Here is an 18928-nt window from a genome sequence, read left to right as displayed (position 1 = left end):
TGTAGAACTCGGTAGTAACGAAGACTATTTTATTTTTGTTTCCGTTAGCTTACTTTCACTGTTTCTTTTCGATACGAATTTCCAAAATACGAAATTACAAGGAGGAAACATACATGATCCTTATTTTATTAAATTTTAACATGCAATCACTTCAGACGTTTTTTGGGAGTAAAGGGATATCATCTGACACTAGAAAGAAGAGACAATTATATTAATATACAAATAATGAAAACTTATGTTGAACAAATTTTTAAAACTTGAAATTATTCAATAATTTTATGAAAAAATGCACCATACAAAAGTAAAATATAAAAAAAGCTATACCTTTCTGATCTAAAATATTCAAGTACTCTTTTAAAGTAGACATTAGTATTTATTCTGAGTTTCATTTTTTACAATTATCGATACAGAATATGTTGAGCTTAAATCTCGTTCTTACATTTTTATATTCACACGACATGGACAAATATAATATTTAGCGGTGTATGAATACACCTTATATTTCATCATGGCGTCGCCGGTCCTTCCGGCAAGCGGATGTACTACCGTGTCTTGTGTCCTTCATATTACAAAACTACAGAATGACGGGCGACGTGGTAATGCTGGACGATCATGTCCAGAAAGAAGAAGAGGTAGCTCATTTTCAAGCACCTGCAATTCAGCACAACCCTAATGGATGGGGTCCTTGCGAATTACCTGACCAATTCAAAGATATACCTTATCAACCATTTTCGAAAGGCGACAGATTGGGCAAGGTTTGTCATATACTCTTTTTTAGCTTAAACGTAATTTAAAAAGTATTTTTCACATATGTATTTCTTTACTTTTTAACATAGATATCCGACTGGACAACTCCAGCTTTTCAGGACAAAAAATTCCACAGTAAGTAATATTCATTTTTACTTAACCTGTATCGCTGTCTACAGTGAAATCGTCATCTACCACATTGTAGACTACTTCTGGACGTATTAATTATGAATGTGATATAATTTGCTTTTTATAATTAAAATCATTGACAGCTTTTCACAATCCTAGAATTAATTAATTATTAATAAATAGCAATTAAAATTTACCTCAATAACTGAAATTTGTAGCGCATTATGAAACTAGCTTCTTTTATAATATTTTATTTCATTGAAAATTAATTATATTCAATATTTAGAATATTTATATATTTATATGTTTTTTATATAATATTAGAACTTATATATATTTTTTTTATTGAATTAATATAGAAAATATTTGATCTAACATTATTATTAGAAATATATTTTACTAAAATTTCATAAAAATGTTCCCTATAACAATTACATATAATATGATAGATGATAAATATTAACAATAGCTTTATTCAAAGATCAACTTTTCTTAAGCAATTAATATATTTTAATTTTTTGGATACAATGGCCACTTTAAGGAAAATGTATAAATTTATATTTTTGATATATTTATATTAATTTATATATTTGTATGTTTATGATTACATTATTAAAATTAATGAAAGAATGTATTTATTTTGTATTAATGGAGAAATTCTTATTTTTATAGACAAGTATACATCGCAGTTTGGTTCAGGCAGTCAATATGCATATTATCATGATGAAGATGAAACAACATTCCATTTGGTTGATACAACACGTGTGCAAAAACCACCTTATCAACGAGGTGGTCGCTTCCGACATAATCAGAGAAACTTACGTGGTCGTGGTGGTCAACGGGGTGCCCTGAGCCAGATGCAACAGCTTAGTAAACTGAAACTTCGTGAAAGAGAACGCAAAGGTCAAACAAAACGATGGGGTAGACAGCAAGGGTTGCGCAATCATAAAAATCAACCTCCCATTAAAATTCGCGATGCATCTGTCACTGTAAGACCTGATTGGGTAACTATCGAAGAAATGGATTTTCCTCGCTTGACAAAATTATCTTTACCTGGTGTTAAAGATGGTGAAGATATTTTGTGCTGTGGTTCCCTTGAGTATTATGATAAAACTTATGACCGAGTAAATGTCAAGAGTGAAAAACCATTACAAAGAATTGATAGAATTTTCCATACAGTGACAACTACTGATGATCCAGTAGTCCGCAAACTCTCAAAAACAGAAGGAAATGTCTATGCTACAGATGCGATTTTAGCAACAATTATGTGTTGTACTCGAAGTAACTACTCTTGGGATATTGTAATTGAAAAAATTGGAGATAAATTATTCTTTGATAAGCGTGATAACACTGAATTTGATTTGCTAACTGTGAATGAAACTAGCGTCGAACCTCCACAAGATGATGGAAATTCTTTAAATTCTCCTAGAAATTTGGCTCTGGAAGCTACATTCATCAATCACAATTTTTCGCAGCAAGTATTGAAATCCAGTGAACCTCGATATAAATTTGATGAAGGAAACCCGTTCATTTCGGAAGAGGAAGAAGGCGATGTTGCTAGTGTAGCATATCGATACAGAAAATGGGATTTAAATAATGGAATTGTTCTCATTGCAAGATGTGAACATGACGCTGTTATGCAAGGACCTAACAATGAAATGCAGTTTTTGACTATTAAAGCATTAAACGAATGGGATTCAAAATTGGCCAATGGTGTGGAATGGAGACAAAAATTAGATACTCAACGTGGTGCGGTACTGGCAAACGAATTACGTAATAATGCATGCAAATTAGCAAAATGGACTGTCCAAGCATTATTAGCTGGCTCTGATCAATTGAAGTTTGGATATGTATCAAGAGCAATGGTTAGAGATTCTAGTAAACATGTTATCCTTGGTACTCAGCAGTATAAACCAAATGAATTTGCAACACAAATCAATCTTAATATGGATAATGCTTGGGGTATTTTAAGATGTATTATTGACATTTGTATGAAGCAGAAAGATGGAAAATATCTTATAATGAAAGATCCAAATAAGCCGATGATAAGATTGTACGATATACCGGACAATACGTTTGAAAGTGAAGGGGAAGAAGATGAAGACGATGACGAGCCTGTCAATGATGCTTTTCAGAATTAACAGATTCATAGCTTATCTCAGCTTCTTCCAGATATTGTCTTAAAATTCATTGATTTGTACCATGAGCACACTCTGTAAGAGAACAAAAATATGGACAAATAAACAAATTCAAATTAAACCTGTCACAAATTCAGTTTCAAGAATTGTTAAAAACTTGTCTTTCTCTTAAATGAAATTTGATAAAGATTTATATAAAAAAATCTTTTATTTAAATTTATTATATACACTGTATGTATTTTATTTCATAAATTTGTGCTATTATAATCGTGATTAATATTTTACAGTATTGAAGAAATTAGTTATTTTTATTTCATTCATATTTATATTGGTAGAATTTAGCATAAAATTTAAATACTCATAACTTCAAAATATGTTTATTAAATATTTTAATTATTCGTATATTTAAATACTCCAACTTTTAAATAAATCTGCACATAGTATTATTATACATTGTATAAACATTTGAATATTTACATTTAAATCAATGGAATATTACAAATATTTTGAACAAAAAAAAAATATTCTGTTTTAAAGTATTATAGTTTGGTTCATTGCGAAATGATTAGTTTTTATATCTCGTAACCATATGATCAGCCAAGGAAAATTTGATACTCAATAACAGTTCAAAATTATTATAAAACTTTATGTTGTAAGAAATATATAATATAATAAGATAAAAAAATATACAAAATATTATTTAGATTTCTGAAATATATATAACAGTAAATTATAACGTTCAACCCATTCTGAAAAAGTTGCATTATCCACAGTATTATCAGTAATATCCATTGCTTTTTCAACAGTACGATGTACCCTATAAAGATAACATAAATATGAATAGTAATTTTCCTTGAAAAGTAAAAATATTTTTCTTAATGAATTACTTACCAATCATGTAGTAATTTATTAAATTTGTCAATTTCACTTTTCGTTTTTGTATTTGCAGTTTTTGATAAATTTAATATTTCAATTACATTAGCATTATTTCCTTTATGCTGTAATACAGGCACTGGCAATACATCTAAACTTTCTTTAACTTCTGAAGGATTAAATCTTTTGTAAACAAACGTTAAAGTTAAATTTTTGTAACATTCTAGTAGAGAATATATAGGTGTTTGAATCATTGGAAAATAGCAAACAATATTTGAAGTATGAGAATTGGTAACTGAGACAGAAGCTTCAGCAAAACATCTTTTTTTATGCCTAAAAATATTGCACAATATAAACAAATTTTATATTAAATATATCAAGTAAAATAACTAAAATAATCAATCTCAAGAATCAAACCTATAAGTTCCAATATCGCCTTTCAATGTAACTTTTCTCAAAGCATTGAGATCTAAAGTGTTATAGAATGTATTTAATTCGGTCCCAGAAGAATTTTTCAACCATGCAGAATCATAAGCACTGTTTCGAAGTTCTAATATTTGTTGTAATACTAAATTTATTTCATCCTTTGTTTTCATAATATGTGTTGGTAATGACTTAAAATGAATAAATGATTGCTGTATACATTCTGTATATTTTACCTAAAATTGGTTCATAATTAATGTTAAATGTAATTAATAATGTATGATTTTTTTTTTAATATTAACATACTATTTCCTTATCAATATTTTGTATTTCTGAAGTCAGTTCAGCTAAATTAAATGCAAATGTAGCATTTTCATTTAAATCTTCTCGAATCTCGCTAATTTCCTTTACTAAATATTTTTCTTCAGTTTCTAATTTACAGATTTCTAATATTAGTGCCAACCATGTGATGACATCTTCAGAATCGTTTGTAGCTTTCTGAAATAGCGTTTATTTTACATTTGAAATAATATGTAATAGACAAATATAAGATGACTCCTTAACTCTGATTCCACATAAATAAGAACACATCAGCACAACAACAATATCATTGAAGTCGAGACCCCTTATACTTGCTGAGTCACTGGTTACACTTATTTTCACACATGTAAATTAAAGTTCAAGAGATAAACTTGACTAAACTCACCTCAATTTTCTCTGTAAATTCAAGAATACTTTCCTGGTGGTTCCTTGTTTTTGCCTGATACCACAATTTCTTTGCAACCATGGAAATCTGTTCACCATATATTTTGGCAATATCAAGATTAATATCTTTTATATGTGTGTTCAAAGGTTTCGCAGTTTCTGATTTGATTAATGTTTTGAGTAATGTGTCCAAATGTTGAGTTAAATTTTGATACAAATGACGCCATAACGTAGGTACTTCAATATTATTAAGATTACTTTTTATTGCATCCAATACCTAAAAGAATAGTACAAATAATACACCTCTACTGTATTCTATATACATTTATTTAAACACCTACTTCTCTTTTATTTGCTCCAGCCCGAAGATTTATCAATGTATTTGATGTTTCTATTAACAATTTAGTATCTAACTCTTTGCTAGTACCTGGCATTAAACGTTGACAAATTACTCTCATCTTCTTGCAGTCTTGAACCTGTGTAGCAGTTTGATCATATTTCATATTAAGCAAATTTTTCTTTACCTTCATTTGTGAACGCATGGATTTTATATCTTGTAATTTTTGTACTGAAAAAATAATATATTACATATATATTTTTTTATGTGCTTCAACATTAAACATACCTTTTTGTCTAAGTGCAAAATCTACGTGTTCATAATCCTTTTCTAATTTAGATATTCGATTTTTCATATCTTTTCTGGCTGATTTCAGCTGTTGCATGTTTTGCATACATTGCACAATTTTGTTAGGTGTTTCTGTTCTTAATTGGTATAATAATACATTTTTCCTTACTGTTTTTACTTCATCAGCAGTAAATATTACATTACCTAATTCTTCCCATAAAAATGCACCCATACCTGCGCATAATCTGCCAAAAAATTTAGTTATAAATATATGTGTCATCATGATATTAGTTATGCTATTTCTATAAAGTATACAATTGTAAGGTTCAATTTTCTTAAATTATATTTCTGAATAACATCAAAAAATTTATACAAACACTTTTTTCACAGAATCGTTGCATATTGATGGTGGACATCCCAGTTTATGAGCCCATGCAAAGTGATTTGTAGACTTTTCCATAATTCTAATTTCTATATTGTATCAATAATAGAAGAAAAGGGAATCTAATTCTGAATACCTAACAATATTAAAAAGAAAATATTTGAAATAGAATCTCAGAAAATCAGTTAAATTTATTTATATAATAAAGTTTTATTACAAAATATCATACAATTACCAAAAATGATCATTAGTAATTAAGAAGTTCATGTGATTTTCATTAAAATAAAAAAAATGTATATAAAATATACGTATAAAGAAATTTATTAAACTTCAATAAACACATTCGAATACAAACAGAAAACAAATGTTTAGTGAATATTTTTAAATGCATATAGTAAATAAAAAGGAATAATAAAATGCAACTTACCTTTTACGGTCAAGTGCTGGCGACCTGGTACTCTCATCTGAATGATCAGATTCGGTACATTAATCGTAATTTTTCATTATTTTAAACTGTCAGAAATTCAAACACATTAATATGATTAATCAACGTCGCGCGCACGCGTGTTAATGGGTATATATGTGCTGTAATCTACATCATAAAATATTATAACATAGATAAGAGTATTATGTTTCATTACAGAAAAGGTCCTGGTAGAATTGGATTGGTAGAATTTTTCCACTAGAAAGAGTAGGTTAACGATTTAAAGAAAAGGTGTAAAATTTAATATAAAATGATCTTTGCAGAATTAGTTATCTTTAAATTTCGGTTCTACTTTAATTGAAATTTTCTTTAAAATGATTGTCAACGATATTATTTGAAAACGCATGCGTTGTAAAAATTAATTTTGAGAAATTCTTTTCTCAGAGTTGGTTCTAAAGAGTATTCAATGTTGATGGATTATTACTAAAATCAAAATGGGTTCTACTGTGGTCGCTTCTGCGACTGTTCGTGCTGTCAAAAGCAGAAAAATACTTTCTACAAGGGCAGCGCTTACTTTAGTGAGTGGATAATAGCATCTGGCAATTTAGGTTGTTGTACATGTATATTTTTATGTTTAACCTTTGTTAATAATATCATTATTGCGAATGAAACTTATAGATTTTGACATTGAGGTTAACGTTACGTTTGTTTTTAATATTATTAGCTCCTTTAAATTTAATATATATTTTTTCTATGCTTCGAGAGTTTGCAGTAATTATTTAGAATTTTAATGATAACTACCATTCTTGTAATTGTTTTTCATTTTTAATCAACTATATATTATTTCAAAGGTCTTATACATGCTATAAATCTAACAATACAGTTTTTCTTCTTTATAATTGCTTAAATGATAATTATAACATGTGTTAGTCTGTTGTGTCACATGTGTTTAATCATAATGTGACTCTGTTGTAAATATATTATTATAGGTTACATACATGAAAGATTAAAACATCTATAAATTATATAATTTGTTATATTTATATTCTATATTTAGTAATTCTCTTTGTTACAGACATCAAATGCAGTAAAAAAAATTAAGGAGTTGTTAGAAAACAAATCTGACTATGTAAGTAATATAATATATACCTTATTTATGTATATGACAATAAAAAGCATGGTTTAAGAGTTTATGTATCGATATTTTCTAATCTGAAGAAAATGCTCCTAATAAACTAATAGTTTTTACAAATTTTAGACAAAATGTATATACTTTTCCTAATTAATACAATTATAGTACAATTGCATAAAAACAATATTCTACTTTTCAGATAGGTTTAAAAGTTGGTGTGAAGCAGCGAGGATGTAATGGCCTGAGTTATACTCTTGATTATGCCAAAGAAAAATCTAAGCTTGATGAAGAAGTTGTTCAAGATGGCGTAAGAATTATAATTGACAAAAAGGCACAATTATCTTTACTGGGAACTGAAATGGACTATGTAGAATCTAAATTAAGTTCTGAATTTGTTTTTAACAATCCAAATATAAAAGGAACATGTGGATGTGGAGAAAGCTTTTCTGTTTAATTAGTTAGAATATTTATGAAAATTGTAGTCATAATAGACAAATATAAGTTGACTGTAACTTAAAAATGTGTAAATTAGTTTTGACTCAATTATTTTATTAAAAATCTGATAGTAAGATTTCTCATTTTTATTTGAAAATAATTATGATTTAATAAAGTAAAATAACAGGTAAATAAAATATATAATATAGTTGACTTCTCAAATACATGTTATTGTATATATTTATTTTATAAGTAAATATATTGTACATAATTATAAACACACAACATGATAGTTTATAAATAAAGAGATTTATTTCATATAGAGAAAAAACATGCACCTTTATACCACTTATTCTCTTTAGCTTTTGTTTTATGTATAAATATGGTAATCGTGTACATATAAAAGTGTACTTAATCCATTTATATGATTGGGTTTTACTTAAATATATGCTACGTGACATATTGATAAACATTGTCAGATAAACACTACCATCTTCGCGAATGAACACTCGGAGACATCCACTTTACGCGAATCAAACTAAAACAAATATTTTATTAATTATCAAGTTTAGGACATACGAAGGTCAACAATTTTATACTCAGAATTTGATAATTTATCGATCTACAGTAAAAAAATAGGTCATTCCATTTAAAAAAATCAAGGTGACCTTGAAATCTCTAAAAAAAAAATGACAGAAAAACAGAAATCTTTTTCGTGTCATGCGAGTCCCACTAAACCATTCAACTTTGTCCTTAAGAGATTTGACGTATCTTTAAAAACAACAAAGATATTTTAGGTGGCAACGTTAAGTGACTCACCCTGTATATATAAGTTATAGCTTTCATATTTTCTATATGAGTGCAAACGAATATTTGATTGAAACTAAATGTGATAAACAGGGGATATTATTTTTTCTTCGTGACATTCACGAATAACTTGTTATTCTTTGACATATAAACATATTTCTTATATCAAAATAGAAATCAGAAATGAATTCCGGTCTTTTTTAAAATCAATTTCTAGTGCGCATGCGTCGGTATTGTAATTACTTATCTGCAAATACTAGTCGATTGTGAGTCAAAGTTGTTAAAAGTGCGTGAGTGTGTAAAACATATACATGTATCTATATATTTAATCTTAACTAAGTTTATAGATAAAATTGATGTTCTTTGAAAACATCATATTTTATTAAAATTGTCGTTTAAGTGATTATAAGTGAAATCATAATATTGATAAGTGGATTAATGAAAAGTGATTATAAAAACGATAATATTAAAAATGGATACTGTTTGGAAAAATACCAGTGAAGCTTTAAAAAATTTTGCTGATATTTTAGCATGCAACAAGTGGTAATGTTTCATTAAGAACAACAATTTATATTGCGTATATTTAAAGATTCTAATTCATATAATAAACTTATTAAAATAACATTCATAACAATCTTCTTTCAATACAATGCTGTAACACTTTAATGTTAATTTAAATTATGTACTATTTGTACATTCTATATAACTCTTGTATACCTTTTAATAGAAATATGTATTATTTTTTTTAGCGGAAATGAACCAATTAATGCTGTAACATATACCAATTGTGGTCATTTCTTTTGCAAGAAATGTGTTGAGAATGATATGATATGTATAAAATGTGGTACACCTGTGCAACCCATTGAAATTCATAGTGATCATATGATTAAAAGTCTCATATCTTACTGTAACAATATTGCAAAAATAATAGGGGAGAAGTATGTACAATTAAAAAATGCATTTTATAAAAATATTTAATGTAGTATACAGCTTTTAATTTTATTCTACACATCTGTTGTTCCATTTATAAAATATATTATTAATACATTATTTAAAATTGTAATTATATTTTATTATGATTCTATTAGGAATTTTCAAAGTACAGCTGTAAATGTTCTAAATACTTCTCAAGCACCTTCAACAGAATTAATATTAAATTCTAAAGTACATCGAAAACATATAGTTCCACAAAAAAATATACATAAAAGAAATCAGTATGGTGAAACTGCGTTGCATAGTGCTTGTTTAAAGGTACTTTATTTGTTACTAGTAAATTTCAAAAAATTAGGAGAAGTGAATGAATAAAAATAATTGTTCTCTAATTGAGATATTTATAAACTTTAACAAATAAATGAATCTCTTTTAGAATAAAATAGAACAAGTGAGAATGTTATTAGCTGTTGGCGCAAACCCAAATACAAAAGATAACAATAATTGGACTCCAATAGTGAGTTATTATATTACATATATATTACATTATTACATATACACTGTTTTTTAAATAACTAATTTATTTTTTATTTAACTACTTATTTTAATGATATATTTTTTGTAGCAGGAAGTTGTTTGTAAAGGATATACTGCTTTATGCAAGTTACTTTTAGAATGTGGTGCATCGCCTAATATACCAGGTGCAGAAAATAAAACTGCATTACATGAAGCAGTAAGATACAAAAAATTGGATGAAGTAAAATTGCTTTTGCAATATTCTGCTAAGAAAGATGTATATGATATTCATGGAAAAAAACCTATGTATGTATTGATTCTATGAAAACATATAAATAATGATAAAGTGAATTTATTAAAAAGACATAAAATATATTAATCTTACTTTGATTATTTATTATAGTAAAATATTATTCTGTTTTTATGCTATACATTTTTCCTTTAGAGACTACTGTGATCCACATGAAGATAGAATAAGCAACAATATATGGAACATTTTGAAAGATGAAACTGAAATGAATAACACATCTACAGTTTTGAATTATACTTTGGATCATTCATTTTCTATTCCACAATCACTAAATACATTTGTTATATTTCCATCAAATTTACAAGAAACAAATAAAAAAAGACTGTATCAGATGGCTTTGAAACATAAAATTAAAATTGTAACTTCATTTCGGTATGTTGATGATTTTAATATGTTAGTATATAGCTAACATAATGCACGCTTAAATTGTTTTTACAATAACGAAATTTAACAAATATCGCAAACATCATCACAGAATCATATTTTAGACCATCCGTAACTCATGTTGTAATGGAAGCGAATAATCAAAATATAGTACAATTATCGTATGATGTAATGATGGCACTTTTGCGTGGAAATTGGTTGCTTACTAGTGAATGTAAGGTTTCTTAAGAATTATTATTTTTTACACATTTTATATTTGTGTATAATTTAATTTTCATAGTGTTTTTATGTATAAGGGTTCCAAATAGCTATGGATGTAGATGATATATTAACAATGGATTTCGAACTGTTTGAAATTAGTGGTGCACCAATTAAGGGAATTCCAAAGAAAGCCAGGGAAAATGCACAGAATCAAGTAAAACTAGAATAATTATATAAATTATACATTTAGGTTTGCGTAACATAATAAGTATTATTATTTGTGATTTCAGAATCCAGCTCTTTTCAATCAGTGTAATTTTTATTTTGCTTTAAATCCAAAAAGTACTTATTCTGTAAATGAAATGCAGTTAACAAAAGATGCTTTAGAGAATCTTGTACGTGAAGGTAATGGAACAGTCTTGAAAAGGGAACCACATCCAGAAGATGTAAAAGACCAGAAACAAATTATCCCTTTCCACATTGCCAATAGTGTTACTCATCCTTTATACAAATGTACTTATTATATTATTTATGTACCAGGAAGAGATGAGCCACGTGTAAAATATAATATGCCTCATATAAAGACATTACCGCTTGTATGGCTAATTGAATGCATAGAAAAATTTACATTTGTAGACCCTTCACATTTAGGTTTAATGTAAATAATTATAACTTCGAATTTTATTCTTCCTTAAACTTCTGTTTTTATTTATTGTAACCATATAGTTGCGTATTTTCGTCTTTTGATAATTATACTTCTTTTACAATACGATATTAAACGCGTTATTAAGTAAAAATTGTTATTATTGCGCATTTCAAACAACGCTTGAAACATTATAAGCACATGATCAAATTTTCCAGAGATATTTGCATTTTGCTTTATTTTGTAAAATAGGAAATATTTTGATATTGTGCTATGATTATGGGGGATCAACCGTTGCGTAAAGAACGATAAATTCCAAAGGGAAATATCGTACGGTATCTCGTACATTTACGGGTAAAGTACCGCTAGTCGTGCACATATACATCTATACGTGCACGGTGAGAAAGAGAGAATGAAAGAAAAAAAAGCTGAATGGGAGTGAGAGAGAGGTAAAGAGGAAGAACAGTGCGAAGATGGAAGAGTATACAGAAAAAAAAAAGATTCTAGTATAGGCGACAACAGACAAGAAAAAGTGTATAATAAAAATTAATGTGCTTGAATCGAAAAATACTTTAAACGGTAATTTTTCGCCAGGAGAACATCGAATTGCTCTAAATAGACATTTCGAAAATTGTTTATTTTTATATTAACGTGTACTAAAAGAAACCAGTAAACTTTTATACGTAATAAAATAATATTATTAACACTACTACAAATATATAATATAATATCAATTGAAGCCAATGTAGAATTAATATTTCCATACATCTCTAGACAGGTATTAATTAGCATGTAATGCACTATTGATTATCAGTTTTCTGTGTTTATCTTATTCTAGGGAACCTCTTGTTTTCTGTAACAAAGTTTTAGTGTTAAGACGCTTGAAGAAGACAAAAAAAAATACGACGTTTCTTTGTTATCGTAAAATGATGAATATAAACGTGAAATTTTATTATGTTTATTCACGAGGCTACAGTCTTGTAAAAAACACAATCACAATAACAAGAAATTACTATTCAATTTAATTCATCCTAATTCAACTGTACCTATCAATTTTCATTCTAAAAAAATAAAATAACACTATATGACATCATTTTTGTTATTTTCTGTTACTTACCTACAACAACAAATTCATTATTAAAATAAATTTGCGTATTGAATCATATCAAAAAAGACTGTATAAGAACAAATTAATACATTCAAAGATCTTATCAGCCATGGTCTACTTCAATAAAAATCATATGATCGTCAATAAATAAAATTGAACAAATAAAAGTATAACATATGGAATAATTTCCATTATTACTTTCATTTTACATGTGACTCATTCTAATTAACAATATATATCATAACAGTACTGAGCAAATAAAAATAGATTAACATCGATAAACAAATGTTAGCTAGAAATCAGCATCGAAACGTGATGAAACGAAATGATCAATGATTTATTCGAATAATCCTATTCATTATCGATCAACGATCTACACAGGCTATCCAGCGGCAATAGCAATAGCCGAAAGATGCAAGTTTTCTCGTGGCTATCGAATATTCGTACCAGCAACCCCTCCTCCTCTGTTTGAATGATTCCCAGTGAGGTCGGTCGGTGTAGTTCTCTCTACTTCTCCGGGTTCGTTCTTTTCTCTCCTTTTTCTGAGTAGCGTAAAAGAGGGGACCCGCACCCTGACCCACAAGTGGGGCCCGGTACCTCCCCAGTTAGTCAGTCAGTCAGTCAAACAAGCCAGGCAGGCAATGCGGGCTCGCATAATACACCGGTGGATGCCGAACTCGCGGTAAAGTAGTTTGACACGCACGTGCTCAAACCTGTCGGGACTGTCGGACAACGACACGGTGCGTCTTTCCTTCAGCTGTTTTGCGGTTGCCACTTGAAATCGACCGGGAGGGAAGAGCGACAGAGAAGAGAAAAAGAACGTGGGAGGTTGAAGATGATACTGCGAACAGCCCCCGGGGCCATCGTCCTTTTTCTCCTACTTACGGGATCGATCGTTGCTCAAGATGACGATTCTCTGGCTGGCAGCTTCCTGTCAGGTAAATCACTTATCGGTCGCCGATCCGCGCCTAGTTTCGATGAACTTCACCGTAAACCTTGATCTTTCGACCGATTTTTCCTATAGCTTGACGCTAAAACTATCGAGCGTTTCACACGATTAATATTTAATCCTTAAGAAAATTGTGACGATAGATTTGTTTCGGTTTTATCGTATGTTCATTGCAGTGATTTAAGTGGAACTATTTACTTTTTTAAATCATTTTGGATATTTAATATCCTCGAGACATTATATCAATAATTGAGGAATAAGGGAATTGAAACCAGTCGTTTTGATTGGTAGTTTTTGGGTTAATGCATTGATTTCGAGTAGCACAAGCACTTTGAGAGTTTTGTATAATGTTATTTGTTTTTTTTCGTAATAGATGGTATTAGAATGAATTATTAACGATTTGTACTTCTCATGTTACGCACTTATTCGGTTATTTATATTACTAAATAGTTTGATACGACGTCAGTTTTTTTCTTGTAATTCTTTTCAAGTGATTTGGAAGCTGCGGTCATCGGTGATCACTGTGGCGGCCAACGTGTTAATCAGTTTTCACTGCTCTTTTGCAACTTTCGACTGTTTCCCTCTTGACTTTGAGGATTTTTGTATCTTTTTTTCTGTTTCTGTCGTTGATGTGCATCGTTAGTCGAAAAGGAGATGGAAGTATTTAAAGTTGTATGTAATGCTAGTTATGCATTGGATTGAATCGTGAATATCTATCGTCTTTTTATGTTTATTTGAATCAAAAACGATGTGCTTGTTAATGTACATTTAAATAGAAAAGTACATTTTTTATGAATTACGATGCGAGTGTTTGAATTACAGCTCAATTTGGTATTTATACAACGTTTTTTAATCAAAGTTTCAAATTTTCAAACAATTTTGGCCTCATTCAACTGCAAGTTCTGTTATCTTTGAAACATTTTAATTTCATATCAACTAACGTTTTCCTCCTTTTTCTTATGAGTTGACTGGTTGTTTCATCAAATTCAATTTTCTTTTGACTTCTTACACGAAGTGTAGAACAAGTTCAATTAATGAATAAGCGAGTACGAGTGATATAACGTAAATGAATTTGTAGAATGATTCTTATAAGAAATATTTCTTATAAACGTGCACGGTATTTCTATAAATTGTAAGAATATTTTATGTTTCTTTTTGGGTGAAATTTGATATCGACGAGCGGGACGAAGTTAACGGGCAGTTAGTAAATAATTGTTAAAGCGGAGGGCGGCGATTCGAAGGTAATGGGAAGTAGCTGTAAATAAAATCAGTTCGTAGCAAAGGAGGTTTCGAGAAATAGAAATTCGCGTGCGCAAACGTACCGCCGTGTATGCTTGTACAGGTAGTAGGTAGTAGTAGGTACTAGGTAGTAAGTAGTAGGTAGTATCTGGAAGGATGCGACTGTCCCACTTAGGAGTCGCACAACGCAATGCGGATAACGCTCGAGTCCACTGTCGGGGAGAAGGCCGTTGGCGAACTTGAAAACCGTGTAACGAAACTCATACACATATAATTATTTAAACAGCAATTGTTCCTGTTATATCGCGTGAACGCTATTTGTACCGAGAGCTAATTTACTAAAATCTATCGAATCGATTAATGTAAGCTGATAAATAATTCGATATAATCGGGTAGAAGTGTATAGCACCAAATTGTATAATTTTAATTATTATGTGATTAAATATAATTTTATGATTGTAGGAAAAGTCCATTGAGGAAAAATGATTAAGTCTAGAAAGTAATTTTGAATTGAAAGATTGAAAGGTGTCTTGTGAAATTTTTGGTACAAATAGTGTTAAATTATCGAGAAAGAATAAGTTTAACAGTTAGCCGGGGTTTCAATGAAGAATTATGTAAAGGAATAGTGGTAGTTTGCTCTGTTTTTTTTTGTGCATTAGGATGATTATTTGAATGAAGGAAAGTTTTGAAAAGGAAGATTAATTTTATCGTGTACGCATTAAGTAAATTGATGTCTAAGAAATTGACGTGTTTTATGAAATCTGCTTATGAATTTCTTTTTAATCGTAATCTGCTGCTTTCAACGATAAAAAGAAATAAGTTATTGACTTAATACAGTGGTAGATTCAATTTAATAGTAATAGAGCTGTGATGTTAATTGCAAACTGCTACGCTATGATATTGGTCATATTGAAAGATTAATTTGAGTTATCTGGAAAGGAATTTCAATTTTCACTGATTTAATAGTTAATTGTATAGTAGTCGTCATGCTGTTTTTTACATTTGCTTTTTTTTTATTTAATTAAATTTAACTTAACCATATAGCAATGGTTTTATGAATTCCAATTGTTTAAAGATAGAAATATTGAATATGTAATGCAATTATTGGTTTCAATGATTTCGAGAGTTAATGCTATTGAAAGTTTCAAAGAGAAAGAAAGCCAAGGATGGCCTTTTAAAATGGTCTTTTAAGTCGCCCAAATAAATAATTTTTTCTTAAGTATAAAAATACTTAACTAAACAAATATTTATTTAATTGTTTATGAAATTGATATTTAAGCAATTAATATCTGACAAACTTAAAAAGGTAACAGAAGAAAATCTTAACAATCAAGTTACTTTTTAATAATTGTATAACAATGTACTAGTTCTAAATTCACCGTTTTACATACACAACTCTGATTGACGTAAACACTTTGCATTGTCTCCTTATTAAACTTACCATTTATTTTTAAAAATATCCAAAAATTTAATTTAAATTTTTCTTAATCTTTCACAACACCACCCATCTCTCACTGAAACTTCATTCATTTTTATCAAACAGAAAGTAAATGAAAGCATAGTTCATTTACATTACATCTTTATATCTATTAAAACAATAACCATTGATCATTAAAAGCTATTAAAAGCCATTAAAAGACATTAAAAACCACTAAAAATCATTAAAAACCACTAAAAATCACTAAAAACCATTAAAAATCATTAAAACCCAATGTAATAATAATCACGTAATTTCAAAATGGCTGAACACGTTCAGAAGTTAAAGGGCACGCGTCACGGATGAATACAAAATGAAATTTGCGCTCGTCATTGGTCTTAGGTCTAAAACGATTACGTTAGAAGAGGCACGTGTAGTACCGAACACGGTTACGCGATGGAGTCGAGCTGTTTAATTAACTACCGTTATGTTTGTTTGGGCCGTTATGCCTGCCAAAATGAACACAGCTAGAAACTATATGCTACGCTTCAGCGTGCGAATTTCCTCGAGTTCGTTTACTCACATGCACGAAAATACTTTGACTGTATTTATCACTTTTACCGAACTTTCATCAGGTTTCAGTCTTAGCTTTTAACTTTTCATTTTTATTTTTCACTAAATAGTACCCATTGCTTTGAATAACGTACACGATCGTTTGTTTAATATCATCGCTATTGAATTTTTCGTACAAATATTCGTTGTTTTCATTTCAATTCTTTTTCTAGTAGATGTCTAATAGTTCAAACAAGAATCGATTTTCGAATAAATTGAATACTTTGCTAACATGGTGCAATTATTAACATCATCTTAAGTAAGAGAACTGTAGAAACTTTTCAATGACTGATAAGACATGTATATGGTGCAAATATTTTTGATTATAATTTATTACATAGGTTTAAAACATGTGGAAATTAAATAAAATGAAGTGGAAAGTTGTGATATTGGGTTACAGCGTTAAAAGTAGGTACTTAAAAATGATACGTAGGTCATTTCGCTTCAATACTATTTTATAAATAATTATTAATTAATTAATTTGCTACTTTGTGATATTTATTTTACGAATACGAAAGTTGACTGAAATTTAAACAGGATGATTCGTCGCATGACTCAAGGTGCCCAAAGATTAAAATCGAACCGGAAGCGTAATCATACGACGATATGAACTTCGATCATGAATGACTTAATTAAGTGACAATTAATCACAATTTTTATACACAGTCACATATATTGGTTATTTAATCAATTTTCTTCAAGTATTTTAATTGTTTCAAGACAGAAGAGAAAAAAATTGCTTGCAAAAACGATATAATTATAAGACAAACATTGCAATATGAGAATAATTTCTTTTATCAACAAATTTTAAGTTTAAAAATAAAAATTTATTCTAAGATCCTTTATTTTTAAGAAATTAGAATTTGTCCGTTTGTTCCAAGTTATAATCATTATGTAAAATAAGAATGTTCAATTGAAGTATTTAGCTTGTTTACAAAGAAATTAGAAATAATTTGATCAGACCATAGAGTAAAGTCTTTTTTGCAATCATGTCATTTTCGTAAGCAGCATTTCCGCTTTTTGCTTGAAATAATAGTGATATTTGTGGTCAACGGAATTGTTGGAGTACTTTATACAGAAACAAAAGGATATATTCTATTAGTACATAATGCTCTAAAATAAATATTATTTCACAAATTTCACCGATTTTACATAACATTTTTTTAGAGTTCACTGATATTAACAGCCTTGATATACATAATAACTTTTAGATAATAACAGTCTCAATATAAATCGTATGATAAAGATGACATTCGTTGATAATTTAAACATGTTTTCTATGTTCCAAACACTCAACATTGAATGAATTTTATAAACAAATATACATCAGTGTTGGAAAAAAACAATATAAATTAGAATATTCTAGGTAGAAAAATGGTTAAGCTTGATTAATAAATGAAAAAATTAGGTTGATTATGTATTTTGTTCGAGGAAGATAATTTTTTATGGTTGGAAGTATTTAAATTAACTTTACGTTATATTAAGGGTTTAGTTAGAATATGATTGATTAAATTATTAGTGAACTGACGAGCAAAAGATTTCCTTAGTATTTATTACTTATTATCCTTATTTTCATTCATTTACTTATTTGTTTATCTACCTCGAAATGTGTATACAAACTGTGTTTATAATTAACTATTCCATGAATGGATTTACCTTCTCAATCGACAAAGACATCGACAGTTTTACGCGTTTGCTTTTACAGGCGCTAATGACATAATTAAATTCACTTATCAAAACAAGCACTTTGCATACTGGCAGTAGAAAGCAAAAGGCAACACATATGCGAATTTATGACG

General features: G+C 28.8%; 5 protein-coding genes across 8 annotated transcripts in view; 4 read left to right on the top strand and 1 right to left on the bottom strand.

Moving 5' to 3' along the window:
* Nucleotides 1-495: 495 nt before the first annotated feature.
* On the top strand, nt 496-3135 carry eIF3d1 (eukaryotic translation initiation factor 3 subunit d1). The gene is made up of 3 exons (XM_031970453.2): nt 496-755; nt 837-882; nt 1549-3135. Exons 1-3 carry the CDS (start codon nt 582-584, stop codon nt 3015-3017), a joined length of 1689 nt encoding a protein of 562 aa, XP_031826313.1. The 5' UTR covers nt 496-581; the 3' UTR covers nt 3018-3135.
* Nucleotides 3136-3288: 153 nt separating this feature from the next.
* Nucleotides 3289-6616, bottom strand: LOC116424279 (uncharacterized). 2 transcript variants are annotated; one of them, XM_031970473.2, is made up of 9 exons: nt 6450-6616; nt 6018-6158; nt 5641-5885; nt 5357-5583; nt 5017-5292; nt 4617-4808; nt 4305-4546; nt 3906-4220; nt 3296-3831 (listed from the first exon to the last, which is right to left on the bottom strand). In XM_031970473.2, exons 2-9 carry the CDS (start codon nt 6098-6100, stop codon nt 3711-3713), a joined length of 1701 nt encoding a protein of 566 aa, XP_031826333.2. In that variant the 5' UTR covers nt 6101-6158; nt 6450-6616; the 3' UTR covers nt 3296-3710. The 2 variants fall into 2 exon arrangements, with proteins under 2 accessions (XP_031826334.2, XP_031826333.2); XM_031970474.2 differs by lacking the exon at nt 6018-6158 and having other exon boundaries at nt 3289-3831; nt 6450-6613.
* A 258-nt stretch (nt 6617-6874) lies between these two features.
* On the top strand, nt 6875-8331 carry MagR (Iron-sulfur cluster assembly 1 homolog MagR). The gene is made up of 3 exons (XM_031970477.2): nt 6875-7024; nt 7522-7575; nt 7778-8331. The coding sequence occupies exons 1-3, from the start codon at nt 6941-6943 to the stop codon at nt 8030-8032; spliced, it is 393 nt and encodes a 130-aa protein (XP_031826337.1). The 5' UTR covers nt 6875-6940; the 3' UTR covers nt 8033-8331.
* A 405-nt stretch (nt 8332-8736) lies between these two features.
* Nucleotides 8737-12824, top strand: LOC116424281 (BRCA1-associated RING domain protein 1). 2 transcript variants are annotated; one of them, XM_031970476.2, is made up of 9 exons: nt 8737-9363; nt 9570-9758; nt 9909-10071; nt 10187-10267; nt 10379-10572; nt 10712-10948; nt 11065-11174; nt 11257-11375; nt 11452-12824. In XM_031970476.2, the coding sequence occupies exons 1-9, from the start codon at nt 9293-9295 to the stop codon at nt 11821-11823; spliced, it is 1536 nt and encodes a 511-aa protein (XP_031826336.1). In that variant the 5' UTR covers nt 8737-9292; the 3' UTR covers nt 11824-12824. The 2 variants fall into 2 exon arrangements, with proteins under 2 accessions (XP_031826336.1, XP_031826335.1); XM_031970475.2 differs by having other exon boundaries at nt 8739-9363; nt 10376-10572; nt 11452-12823.
* A 536-nt stretch (nt 12825-13360) lies between these two features.
* The window catches only part of mas (trypsin-like serine protease domain-containing protein masquerade), a 52255-nt gene continuing 46687 nt past the window's right edge, over nt 13361-18928 (top strand). For both annotated transcript variants that reach the window (XM_076369238.1, XM_031970229.2), the window contains exon 1: nt 13361-13850. In XM_076369238.1, the coding sequence (XP_076225353.1) occupies nt 13748-13850 (103 nt within the window). In that variant the 5' untranslated portion in view covers nt 13361-13747. The remainder of the gene's footprint in view (nt 13851-18928) is intronic.

Source organism: Nomia melanderi, chromosome 7, assembly GCF_051020985.1.
Source record: "Nomia melanderi isolate GNS246 chromosome 7, iyNomMela1, whole genome shotgun sequence".
NCBI lineage: Eukaryota > Metazoa > Arthropoda > Insecta > Hymenoptera > Halictidae > Nomia > Nomia melanderi.
The sequence above is the reverse complement of the archived record's forward strand: the minus strand, read 5'-3'. Positions and strand labels throughout refer to the sequence as shown.

Bases quoted from the DNA above. Each gene is read 5' to 3' on its own strand.
- LOC116424279 (XM_031970473.2), bottom strand. From the start codon at position 6,100: ATGGAAAAGTCTACAAATCACTTTGCATGGGCTCATAAACTGGGATGT. The intron at 5,293-5,356 runs GTAGGTGTTTAA...CTATTCTTTTAG, and splicing joins CTGGAGCAAATAAAAGAGAA to GTATTGGATGCAATAAAAAG. The intron at 4,221-4,304 runs GTTTGATTCTTG...CAATATTTTTAG, and splicing joins GGCGATATTGGAACTTATAG to GCATAAAAAAAGATGTTTTG.
- eIF3d1 (XM_031970453.2), top strand. From the start codon at position 582: ATGACGGGCGACGTGGTAATGCTGGACGATCATGTCCAGAAAGAAGAA. The intron at 756-836 runs GTTTGTCATATA...TTTTTAACATAG, and splicing joins AAGGCGACAGATTGGGCAAG to ATATCCGACTGGACAACTCC. The intron at 883-1,548 runs GTAAGTAATATT...TTATTTTTATAG, and splicing joins TCAGGACAAAAAATTCCACA to ACAAGTATACATCGCAGTTT.
- MagR (XM_031970477.2), top strand. From the start codon at position 6,941: ATGGGTTCTACTGTGGTCGCTTCTGCGACTGTTCGTGCTGTCAAAAGC. The intron at 7,025-7,521 runs GTGAGTGGATAA...TCTTTGTTACAG, and splicing joins CAAGGGCAGCGCTTACTTTA to ACATCAAATGCAGTAAAAAA. The intron at 7,576-7,777 runs GTAAGTAATATA...TCTACTTTTCAG, and splicing joins TAGAAAACAAATCTGACTAT to ATAGGTTTAAAAGTTGGTGT.
- LOC116424281 (XM_031970475.2), top strand. From the start codon at position 9,293: ATGGATACTGTTTGGAAAAATACCAGTGAAGCTTTAAAAAATTTTGCT. The intron at 10,573-10,711 runs GTATGTATTGAT...TTTTTCCTTTAG, and splicing joins ATTCATGGAAAAAAACCTAT to AGACTACTGTGATCCACATG. The intron at 11,376-11,451 runs GTAAAACTAGAA...TTGTGATTTCAG, and splicing joins GGGAAAATGCACAGAATCAA to AATCCAGCTCTTTTCAATCA.